Source organism: Aricia agestis, chromosome Z (assembly GCF_905147365.1).
Source record: "Aricia agestis chromosome Z, ilAriAges1.1, whole genome shotgun sequence".
Classification (NCBI taxonomy): Eukaryota; Metazoa; Arthropoda; class Insecta; order Lepidoptera; family Lycaenidae; genus Aricia; species Aricia agestis.
Genome location: NC_056428.1, coordinates 15,954,730 through 15,967,657, shown reverse-complemented (window position 1 = coordinate 15,967,657; position 12,928 = coordinate 15,954,730). Strand labels below are relative to the sequence as shown.

General features: G+C 36.4%; 1 protein-coding gene and 2 long non-coding RNA genes across 6 annotated transcripts in view; all 3 read left to right on the top strand.

Moving 5' to 3' along the window:
• LOC121739336 (cyclin-dependent kinase 14) overlaps positions 1-4,057 on the top strand; it is a 127,077-nt gene extending 123,020 nt beyond the window's left edge. For all 4 annotated transcript variants that reach the window (XM_042131730.1, XM_042131732.1, XM_042131731.1 and 1 more), the window contains one exon: positions 3,042-4,057. In XM_042131730.1, the coding sequence (XP_041987664.1) occupies positions 3,042-3,091 (50 nt within the window). In that variant the 3' untranslated portion in view covers positions 3,092-4,057. The remainder of the gene's footprint in view (positions 1-3,041) is intronic.
• Positions 4,058-4,163: 106 nt separating this feature from the next.
• LOC121738828 lies at positions 4,164-11,740 on the top strand. Its single transcript, XR_006037341.1, has 3 exons — positions 4,164-4,175; positions 6,551-6,555; positions 11,633-11,740. It is a non-coding gene; the product is annotated as an uncharacterized LOC121738828 (long non-coding RNA).
• LOC121738827 lies at positions 7,274-8,147 on the top strand. Its single transcript, XR_006037340.1, has 2 exons — positions 7,274-7,313; positions 7,735-8,147. It is a non-coding gene; the product is annotated as an uncharacterized LOC121738827 (long non-coding RNA).
• Positions 11,741-12,928: the final 1,188 nt, after the last annotated feature.

Genomic DNA, 12,928 nt, shown 5'->3' with positions numbered 1-12,928 from the left:
AGCGTAAGGACGTAAAATGCGTATACACACGCAAGCGTATACGCGGAAAACGCGTAATCACACGCAAACTGCGTACGCTCTTACGCACACAAGCGTACCCTATGTATGCGACGCGCAGTGTCTAGCGGTGGCGCTGCTATAGCCATCTGGATCCGTAGCGTCGTCTCGTCGCCCCGACTGGTACGATTGCACGCACTTATAAACGTACAAAAGAACGTACCCAAACATACGAATGCGTAATACGGGCTACATTCGTTTATAAGCACGTAGACATGTAATCATACACTTGATAACACTTCACCCTACAAGTTTTTATGTTATTGCTGTTTTACATTTATCCATTAGTACAATTGGCAGAAAATATCCAGAAAAAACAAGATAATATAAAAATACTAAACGAGGGAAGGAGACTCCAGATCGTACAAAAACAACTCAAATAAATTATTCGCTAGATATATGCGGGTGTAAATCGAAAGAAAGTCGTTAAGACGTGAGATATAGTCGAATTAATAGAAGTTATAACGCATGTTAATTCGTGGATCACTGATTTTTATATTATGTTAAAGATAAAAAAATGGGCATATAGTAACAAATTGGATATTATGTTATAGTAAAAGGAGTTACATCACTGATTTGAAATAAGCTTTTGCTTGCTTAAAAAGGATTTTAACGTCTTCTCAGATAAGTTAACTTACGATGATTATCTCTTATTGATATTTGACACAAATTACCCCAGGAAAATATAAAGATTAATTCATAAAATCAGATGGCCCAAACAATTGTGTCCATTCACACTTAATTCATGTAAATTCGAATTAAAAAACACACTAGGCCGAAGTTACGTGGCGCATAATTCCGCATGATTACGCCCGCAATGTATTTTAAATTACCGATGACACACTATTCCGTCGCGTTCCGTCCGTATTTTGTATGCGTTTGACACTGCGGACGTAATCATGCGGAATTTACGCCGCGTAACTACTAACTTCGGCCTAGTGTGTTTAGACACTAAAACATAATAAACAAACATACACTGATTAACAAACATACATAAACTTTTACATCAGGCTTCGTAGTCATGTAAGAAGAAAGAGAAAAGAATAGAGTAAAAGAGGAGAAGACCGAAACAGTAGGTCAACTCGTAAGTATAATTCAAGCTTCTGAAACTGTGTCGTGGAGGGTATATCGTTTTGGAAATGCGATCGCAATAAAATTCGCATTAGACCCTTTCCCTTAACACTTATTGCGCCCATAAAACTACTTTTTACGGCTTATACAGGGTCATAAACGTATCGATTGTGGACACTGGAAATAGAAAAACCTTGACATAGATAGGTAGGCCAAAAGTATGATTAGGTATTTAAGCTACTAAAATTTAATGTAATTAGCTAAAATCAGCCTAATAATATAATTTAAAGATAAGTCTTACATTTTCACAACTTTATTTGTTATTTTCTTATTGGATTATTCCATTAATTGGATACCTAATGAACGAATATTCATTCATTTAGATGTGCGCGTTTTATGCGCCGCGGATTCAGCTCGTAATTACCAAACTTTACAGCAGAAAACGCGCACGTCCGAACGCGCCGTAAGGTCTAAGTTATGACTCTCTGACCAACGCGCCTATTGGTCTAAAAGACACCGGCATTAATTTATTCTTATCGACGTTGCGCCTGCCAAATCCTGTATATTGTAACAATAAACTATTTTATTTAATGATGGTTGGACTTATATCCTAAGATCCGACCGTAAAATCCTGCAGGAATCGTTTTTTTTCGATCAAATATATTTTAAAATAATCTTTAGAACGTATAGAATGGATTAATGTTGGGTTGCCTTGTTAAAAGTAGCCGCAAGTACCTCTAATTGTGTAAAATGAAAGCCCGTGATACAAATTTGCGTGTATTCAATGGAAAAATAAGAACTAAGAAGGAATGACATTGAGGAATGACAGGACACTACGCAAAAAAATAAAAACGCCTGTTAAATAAAAATTGCAATCTTGCGGGTTCTCGACGTCCTCAAATTCTCCCAGGCATAATAATTGTAGGCCTGAACATTTGTCTTAAACAAAAGTGATGGCAACCCCAGTTTGCGGCTATCGTGCAACTGGCAACCATGGATATTCATGCACAAAATGCATAAAACTTTAATTTTGTATCAAAATTATTTAAAAAATCGATGCTTCAATTTTGATGATGAACTATGTCCGTTTACGGGCTGGCAACCCTAGGTTGCGGCCGACTTAGAGCTGGCAACCATTTATACCTTATTTTGTTCTCGTCATTTTCTTTCAAATGATGTAAAATTTACTGAAAAAAAAATCAAACAAATTATGCATTTATCTCATGAACATTAAACTTAATTAGAGGTACTTGCGGCTACTTTTGACAAGGCAACCCAACATTAATCCATTCTATACGTTCTAAAGATTATTTTAAAATAAATTTGATCGAAAAAAACGATTCCTGCAGGATTTTACGGTCGGATCCAATACTATTATCAATAAATTAAAAATGCAGTATGGTGGTAAATCTTATTATTTATGAACTAAGGACCTTTATTTATTGATAAATCTATCAATCATTAAATGAAACCGTTTATTGTCTACCCCTAAATAAAAACACATAAAATATTTGGCAGGCGCAACGACGTTATACTAAGTACTCACATACGGTTTTGCTCGATAGTTTTACTCCAAATTGAGTAATAATTACTGTGTGGACCGCAAAACTCACAGCTCGAAGGCTCGATGGAATTAAATATTATATCGATTTGGAGTAAAACTATCGCAATGCTGAATGTGTAGACGAAAGCCCGAGCCGTGATTTTAACTCTACGTCATTCCTCGATCGAGCAAAACTGTATGTGAGTGCTTAGCATTATATTGTCTACGACTTGGATTAAATTAGCGGCGACTAGATGGCGGTGTTTCTTCGCCAAGAAGATCCTTGTAGGGCTGTACAGTTTACACGTCTTCACTATTACACTGTTAAACGCGTTTTTTTTTTTAATATTAATTCTTTTTTTTGTTACAGAGGTGTCGATATTCACGGTGGAAGGCGTCTCCATGCAACCTGAAGAGTGACCGCCGCGGTAGTTAGTTCCCTATAGTCTACTCGCGGGCCGCACGGGGGTGATGGCTGATCATGATACCGTAGACAGGTATAGAGAATAGGTTAGAAATACAGAAATGACGTCACATGTGTAACAGATGCGGGATTGTGACGTTGCGCTTCTGTATTCGTTAGAATAATATCAAGTTAGTATAAAAAGAGACAGATGTATAGAAGTGTGACGTCACGTTTCTGTCAATCGAGCCATCATATTACATAAGTAGACAAAAATAGTAAATTACGACGTCACTTAAATCGGCAACTGTACCTTCAACTATGATGATACATCTACGAACGGAAGGTCGATCGAATAATCTACAAGATATCATAGGTTGAAGGTCGAATGAGCTCCAAGAATAAGGAGGTTGAAGGTCAAATCTACAAGACTTTATAGAGTAGAGTAAAGTAACTTTAAAGAGTAAATTTTACTCTATAAAGTTTTGTAGATTCGACCTTCAACCTCTAATTAAGTCTTAGGACCTCTGGTCGAAGCTCAAATGATCTCCAAGAATCAAGATCTTTGAGGTCTACGGTCGATAGGACCTACCAATATTCGAAGGTCGATAAGGTCGATTGACCTACGAGGTCAAAGATCGAAAGGTCGATCGACCTGAGCCATCACCCCGCCTATCCCACGTCCATCCGTCAACGCTTACGACAAATGTTTAGCGCTTGTTAAGCTTCTAATTGTATCCATCCATGTAATTCAATTATTGTATGGCGACAAGGTAACGGTGTGTCGAAAGTGCATCCGGGGGCGGCAACATGTATGCATGATTTTAAATAAAATGTAATATACAAAGTATACTAGAAAAATTGAAGCAAAAATGGAAGGCATAGATATACCAGAAGAATAGTAAATTTTGGTATACTCCACTTGGGCTAACTTGCCGCTAGCGGTCATTGACTGCCTGTCAAAAACTTGTCATTTTCCATATAAACCGCGATTGACAATGAAGTGTCAGATATTGTCAATCGTGGTTTTATATGGAAAATGACAAGTTTTTGACAGGGAGTCAATGACCGCTAGCGACAAGTTAGCCCGAGTGGAGTATAGTAATAAGGAATGTTTGCATTTCATTGAAAATATGAATACATGTGATCCCTCTCGGGTGCAATGTTAATTTGTATAAATATATATATAAACAGAGCTGCGTGCCATGTATCTATAATGGTTAAAATACGAAGTTATTTTAAAGAAAAATGGAAAGAGTTTTTATTCTGATACGCTCGTTTTGGGAAGTTTTGAGTATTTATTTATACTGCTGGGGTAAGATGATCTATGGCATGTTCCTCTTACCCCACACGAGTGTCGCACGCCCCTTTTCAGTGACGCATTGAGCTTAGCGATTTGTTTCGATTCTTATGCACATTCCTTCCACGGTGCTAGAAAAATGCACTTAAATTCTATTTTCCGTCACTCAGTCTTTAACGTCTCAATTTATGCGCTAAAATACTGTATATTTTCCCTAAAATGCAAATTAATTAAAAAACCTTAGCTTTTTTATTTGTGAACAATATTGGTTGGTAATACAAATTATCAAAGCGAGACAAATATGCCGTAAGATAATTAATTTCAAAGCCACATCATATTTTCAAAATAAGGTAATATTAAAGCTAGGGCAGTATTTAAAATCACTAATTAAAATTGTAAAGTTATAATATAAGCATGTTTTTTGAGGCGTTAAAGACGTAAACCCTTAGGCAAGCGATGGACTGTATTGATCGAAATTTAACACAGATCTCAGAGGAACTCTCGTCACTGAAAATGTTCAAATCGCAGTCTACTTTCAGTCGCATTTGCATCATGAGAGTCAGAGAGATAAAAGTTACTGAGATCAGCCTGCCTAGCATACGCCAACGAGATATCTCACTCTATATGTTTTCTCGATGTTTGATGGTTTGTCTCTTCATCACTATTGACCCTAGCATGACAAACATTTTTTCTCGCGTAGATCTATCATCGTAATAACACATTTTTATAGAGTTTTGTCGAGATATTGTCGAGATTTTGACATTATGAGACGAGTAGTTTTTAATTATCTCGAGAGTGAGATATCTCGTTGGCGTATGCTAGGCAGGCTGACTGCCAATTGAACATTATTAATGTTGAGAAGCCCTCAGTTTGAGTGCGGGGCCGTCCTTAACGTTAGATGGTAGGGTGGCTCCTAGCTGTAGAGAATTAGCTAAATTTTTAGGACCCTCGTGTATAGTTAGGGCGCAGATCACCCGCTACACGGGGCAACAGTAACGAGAGACGTCGTTTATTATCGTGATGTTAAAATTTAAACGTTGATGATGATGATGAATGAATTATGTGTCTACTGTTTTAGATATTATGTTGTCTCTCACGTGTACTAGTATTTTTGGCTAATTGAGCGATGTGGAACTTTGAGAATATCTATTCAGATAAAATATAAAAATAAACTAATAGCTGCAATTTAAGGCAAGGATTTATAAAATCTTATTTTATAATATTTTTAGTTCGACTACCTGCATATTATGAAACATAAAAACTAGATTAGCGCAAAAAATATTGAAGAAAACAAAGAAAATCTTATAGACGCTAACTGGGGTAAAAGAGACCATCGCTATAATAAGTGTTTGTTGTTACTGTGGCCCCGTCATTAGAGTAAATTTCGGAGTAACGTTAACACCAATTAGTGCCAAGTGTAAAAACTCGATCCTCTCGTAGACTCTAGTTCCAAATAGTGTACAATACAATAACAACACAATTCGAGTTACTTTTAGCTTTAAGTGGCTCTGTTTCTCGTTTTAAGTGGGACACTTTTCCGAGAATTTTATTTTTCTTCAAACAATATCTCTTCCGAGAAATTATCTTTGTTGCTGTTGTGGAGTAAATTATCAACTTAAAATATTAACTTTTCACTTTTTCATTTTATTACATAAGAAAAATTAAAGGTTTTTTTAAAGTTGCAGAAGAAATAGACGAAGGATTAAGAAGCCTTAAGGGTTAGCGTGTAGTGTAATGTACATAGTAAACTAACAGCGCATATGTCTTAACTTTGCACTGCCATTGTAGTGAACAGTCCTATCATAGACGAGACGCGATATAGCTCTTGCTTCTTTGTCTAAAAATTATAATATCTCGCCTATAGATGTGAACGATATGGAAATAATAAGAAAGCTACGTGGAATAATATTGGAATGTTAAGTAAAAAGTCGAGACCGCACTAAAGCGACATTACGCTGCAGTGGATCGACTCGGCACGTCACTGCGAATAATATTTAGTATGAAATCGTATGAGATAAGCTGCACAGCGGCAGCGATGCTACGCGACATAAAACGTCAGTTCTATAAAAAGTGAAGTTTCGCGTCGCGTCGCTGCCGTATAGTGTCGCTTAGTGCGGCTCACCTAAAACATAATGATATGAAAAAAATATTAAGGCAAAAATGTTATATCTTGCAGCAATAGTTTTAGTCAATATCTATGTTGCGTCGCGTCAACTTTGCTAGGAGAGAAAGCGGGTGGTCGCGCGGTAGTAGAGTAGAGAAAAGCTTTAGGATATACGGGGCGAGAGAATTGTGGGTACTATTTTGGCGCTTAGAAAGTATTTACCTTAGAAAATGCCTGGAAGATATTAGTATTGACTTTATTTAATGTCCTGTTTCTTTGAAATAAAATTTCTAGCAAACTTTACCAATTTATATGTTTATGCAAATTTTTAGCGAAAAATGGGCTAAATTTATGCCGCCCCAATTCTCTCCCCTGACGCTTAGTTAAATCGTAATTGGGCTCCGAACACCAAACTAGCATGTAAATTGTATAGAACGCAATACTTTCGTTGTATATGATTTGTTGAGTTGTATCTAAGTGTATATCTAGTGGTCACCCGTTGAGTGAGGCACAGGACTTGGACGAAATAACGAAGCGATAACATTTAGCGACGTAACGACTCTACAATTCACGAAATCGACAAATTTCATCGCGGCTATGTCGAATCACGAATGTTATTTTCTAAAGGTCAATTTATAATAGCGCAGAGTCGAAGCGAAGCGAATTCCCAAAAACTGAACACGGAAAATTCAACCTCAACTCCAGAGTGTAACGCATACATTACTTCTGCGAGGCCAATTAGCGTTAGTCGGTTGCATTCACGCGAATTCGCGCGGATGTCGCGCATTTTGAAATTCTCGGAAGTAATAAAGTGCGTTAACGCTTTGGAGTTAAGGTGACGCCGCGTTAAAGTAAAAATCCGTGTTGGATATGTTTTAGTATGCTTGTTTTCTATGAGAGGCCGGCCCGGCCTCTCATAGAAAACAAGAAATGGAAAATATGGCGTAAGCGACAAAATGGTTTTTGTCGCGTAATTTAAAAACAAATTAAAGTGTATGCTTGAACCAATCTATTGATCAAATTTTGGAAGCTTAAATAACTCTCCTCTGTTGGCAAAATTAGAATCCCTTTTTTTACAGAGGTATTTTTGATTGATTATTCTGTGTTATAAAAGTTGACCAATCGTGTTATGCTATGGGTAACTAAAAGACAAAGACATGATGAATACTGACAATGAACTTTAATTTCTTAGCTTTAGTCATTGCTGAGAAAAAATCGATATCGCTACAGCCAAATTATCAAGGCGTCGCCTTAAGGTTGAATTTATTATGTTCAGTTTAAAAAATTCGCTTCGTTGCGCTTCGACTCTGCGCTAGTATAAATTGACCCTAAGTTAGTTATCGCTTCGATACTCGTCTTAGCCAGAACTGTAACATACTGTACATTGCGTGGGGTTGAGCATTTATGGAGTAAACTCGGTGTGGACATTTGTTTCAATTCTCTTTTTTTTTTAATTTTACACGTCGATGGACAAAGAAAATTATAAATATAATTTAGTATTATTAGAATCATTTTCAATTAGAATCGATATCGATTTGTGATAATAAAATAGTAAAGAGACGTGGATCGAGTGTGGCAGTCGCACTATTTTGCATTTGTACTTTGAACTGACGAATAATTGTAAGCGGTTGTAAATAGTTCCGATATGCTCATTCACAAACCGACGCATGAGCACCTACTAAGCACTTAATTTAAATAATCGAGCGTGCAAAGTTGCGGCGTGTGCACGCAAAGTCCACGCGCGTTTGCGTATAAATACGCAAAGTGCGTGCACGTCTGCGTGTACGTACGCAAAGTGCGTCCGCGTTTGTATAAAATGTGTTATGTTAGCATTTATCTCCACCGGACAATCATTTGCGATATTTATTTTACCATCTAACAGTTCCTTCCATTATCTCATTCGTTTTAAAGTTATTTGGTAAAATGGTAGTAGGTTAATGGTGTTTTAGAGATACATTTATATAGTCAATGTTTTTTTTTCTCCTGATTTCGTTTAGTGAGTTTGAGTTGACTCTGTCGATGGGTAGTCGGTACTTGTTAGGTAAGTTTTATTTCTAGATCGATGTATCGATTTGTGAATGGTACTTTATTCGATTGAGTCGTTCACTCGAGCGGGAATGGTTCCATCGCGTTAGAGCTTTACGAATAAATTTTGTAGGTATCGATTTTTATTTTTAAATTCAATTTTTTATATAATGACAACGACGTTTTTACTTTAATCGATTTTCATTTTGCCAATAGTCAGTATGTTTTAGAACAAATGTATTCGCAACTGCAGATATTTTGTTGTAGTTACTGTTACTTACACATAATATATTCAATTATGTAGAATATTATGTTCTTATAAATGAGCAATATTTACCCGTGGATTGGAGAAATAATACAGGCATAGCTTTTCAATACTTTGCGAATGAAGACTTTGGAAATGCCTACTTTTTACAGCTTTTAGGTATCAAAAAATACATGTCTATGAAATTAAGACGTACGTAAGAGTACCTAATATTATGTGCTTTCACATCTGGCCAAATGGTTGTTATGTGAAACTATCCCAAATACCAAAAGCCAGAATAGTCGTCATGTAAAACTATCCCTGTATTATTTCATGTAAAATGAGATCACCAATCGTCATTAAGGCAATTCTTATGAGATTTTTTTATCTGTAAAATAGGTTACTCACAATTTTATTTACTTTATTAATTTTTATGTAAAGCGGCCGCTCGTACGGAGTAGCGGAGTGGGGAGGGAGCGGAAAGCGGGCGGGATGAGATACTGCTATTATGTATTATCAATGGATTCATTATTTTTATAAATTCTTAAAATATTATGCATATTGTACAAATATAAAATAATTTAAAATTCAGAGCCAACGGCACCGTTATATTTTATAGATAATTGAATTTCTTGTCATGTATAATACATGACAAGAAATTCAATTATCTTTTCTCAAATTCTAAAATTCTGTAAAGTTTTTGTGCTCTGATATATTATATTGATATATTTTCTGTAATTTACGTAAATATAAATATATATTGTCGATATTTTTGGAGGGTGTTTGTGAGGGAATATGTGTGTGTAGCACGCTGTTCGCTCCGCTTGTCGCTCCGCCTAACTCAGTTCTCAGGCGCGGCTGCGTTAGTGATGTGCTTCTAATTAAATAAATGAATGTAAATACGATATTTGAACTGATAATAATAAAATTTTTATTTCTTAACGAATTTATGTCTTTTTATTTTACCTGTAGTGAAAAGTAATACACAAACTTAGGTTTACAAATTAACATAAATACTATAACTGCGCACTTCCGTGCACATATTAACACTATTCATTTCCCCAACGAAAAAAAAAAAAAAAAGAAAAGGCCTAGCGCGCACCACGATTTAAATTTTTGCGACACGATTTCAAATCGCGCTGTAAAAAATCGCAGAGAGTACGGTCCGCGCACTGCGATAAATAAATAGTGATCTTTGCTCACTTTCACCATGGATTTCGTACAAGTTGCTTGTCTTTATTTACTACTTCGGAGAGTCATAAGAAAACAAAAGAAAATTCGTCAATACTGGACTCATACTTTTACAGCGGATAGAATTATCAGAGGTTTCTTTTATCAGAAATACCATGAACTTCGGATGTATCCCAAAAATTCTTTGGCCATTATAGAATGAAAATTCAAACGTTTGACAGATTACTGAGAATTGTTGGATCTCATATTGAATACAAAAATACTAGATGGCGAAATGCGATCCCAGCTGAAGAAAGGCTGTCAGTTATTCCGCAATGGTGGTCTTTCTTGTACTGTGATTATCATATGTTCCACGTCTATCTTCGTGTCGTTTGGAGACGGACACTCCATTGGAGATACAGGCGCCGACATGTTTAACAAATAGTATAATATAAACCACTACGATGTTTATTGTTGGACAGATAATAATTATGTATTAATCTGTAGACAGCTGAAACACAAATGAAGTGCCGGCCGGCCCGAGTGTGCGATTTTATTATCGCAGTGAGCGCGGTACCACACAATTTCATATTCTACATTTTATTTTCGCGACAATAACGTCGCGAGCAGTCACAGCAAAATGTGACAAATCACAATTTTAAAACCGCTGCGATTATTTACTCGCATGTGCGCGCACTGTCATATTCTCGTACGTTGTATTTCTGCGATAAAATAATCGCGCTGCATAAAGTCGTGGTGCGCGCTAGGACATTTGGTTTCAAGCTAATGCCGACCACAGACTAAAATAAGTTCTAACATTAATAACTAAGTATGCAAGCTAACCATACATACGTCTACCTAATATTATGTACGAGTTACCCATCAAGTCAGTAGCTTCGCGTATTTGTAAAAGTTAGTGTTCATTAACAAAACTAACTTGGTACTAAACTGCAAATACTAACAAAACTCTCGGCACGACCGCGGACTGAAATTGTAGCTCAGAACGAACTGAAGTAGTAGCTCAGATCGATCTGAAACTAATCGTCTTCGGTCAACATAGCTTTGGCAAATGGGATTGGATTTTACATCTGATATAGAAGGATAGAAGCTATAACTAATCTTATATCTATATGCTAATGAAATAAATGTGATTGTGTATCTGTCTGTTGCTTATGTATGCTTAAGTCACTGAGCCGATTTAAATGGGCATGGAGAAACTTAGGGATATGGAATAGTTTTCATCGATGAAAAATGTACGGTTCATCACCATAATAAACAAGTTTTTAATAGTGTGATATAACGGATAATGAACGTCTTATAAACATTAGTTTTAGTTAACGATGGCTAAACAAAGGAAAAGTTAATTTATTAAGATATTTTATTATGTAATTATCCAATAATATTGCTTACGAACACTGTAATAGGCAGATCACACGAAACCAACATTATGTCTATAAATAATGCTATCATGTTATTTAGGTAGGTTCTTACGGTCTTACCACAAAAGATGAAACATCTGTTGAACAGTTGTTTTGAGACCATTTTGTACTGAATTTTTCTCTAATCAACTGTTCAACGGGTGTTAAAATATTTTGTAGTAAGACCGTCAGTTTCTAAATTAAATATTGAATATTGGTATTATCTATCGCATCATTTCGAAGAAACTGCTAGGTATATAAGGCAACTGTATTAAATAGCCAGTAATATTCCTAAAGTATTGTTAATCAGGGTAAGTTCGGATACAGGGTAAGTCCGGATAATTCAAGTTAACACTAAATTAAACTACAGTTACGGTACGGTACTACAGTTTGCGGTTGCAGTGCGGTATACCGTATATGCCCGTAGCGCCAGGCAAAACAAAACACTGACTAATTTAGTGATAAGTTGAATTATCCGGACTAAGAGCCTGTCCACACGGCGCGTTGCTGCGACGCAGCGCTGCCGTTGTGTTGTTTTACATACAAATAACCAAGGTGTTCACATGGCGCGCTGCGTCGTGACAGCAGCCGCGCGCAACCCACACACGACGGACAGCATGTTGACGTTCAGATGTGTGTATCAGAGTACACAGAATTATCAGAGTAGACAGAATTATAGAATTATAGAGTATGCCGACTAAGAACTGATGTTAAAATTTTTAAATTTGACGTATTATGACGAAAATCGTCGCTAGGGTTGTTAACTTGTTACCTACGAATTTAAAACTATGACATATTCGCTGGACGTATTCCTCTTTGGTCGTAATATTGTTGTTTGTGTTTTGGCACATGCGATTAAAATTGTCAGAATCCAATTTTGAAATCTTTATTTTAAATATTTAAAAATAAATTATATCAGCCAGCGCGAGGCACATTCCGTTCATAATCCTAGTGAAACCCGACGAATTTGACAGATATTGAAACCTGTCCGTTTCTTTGCAGTCGAACTACTAGTAGTTATGTCTATTGTGTCTGTATCGTACCCGAGTGGCCGGCTATGCGTCAAACGGCAGCGCTGCGTGTCGACGCGACGCTGACTCAACGCGCCGTGTGGGCAGGCTCCACCCTGTGTCCGAACTTACCCTGAATAGCTGTAGTGTAGTATTACTTCTTTTCTTTTTATATTAAGCAGTGATTCTATTAAAGGATTTACGCTGTGATCATGAACGCAGAAAGAAATCTCGGGGACCTTACATTTTGCTGCGATAACACTAGTACGTCATGTAGGAGCTATGAGTGATCTATCATCTACTCTGTCTGTAATAATTAATGAAAACCAAAATCATTATTATACTTTCATAACCTAATCAATAAACTGCAATTTGCAGATTGAATACATAAAATTATAAGCTTCTGTATCCTGAATGAAATAAAATGTACTATGAATATCGACACAACAATTTTCATCTCCCAAAAGCAGTCGCGATTATAAGGATATAAATTATAATTTACTTCGTAAGCCGAATAATTCATCGGATTTACTCCACAGACGAGAATGAACGAATGAATGATTCCGTTCTCGGTCCCTGCTCC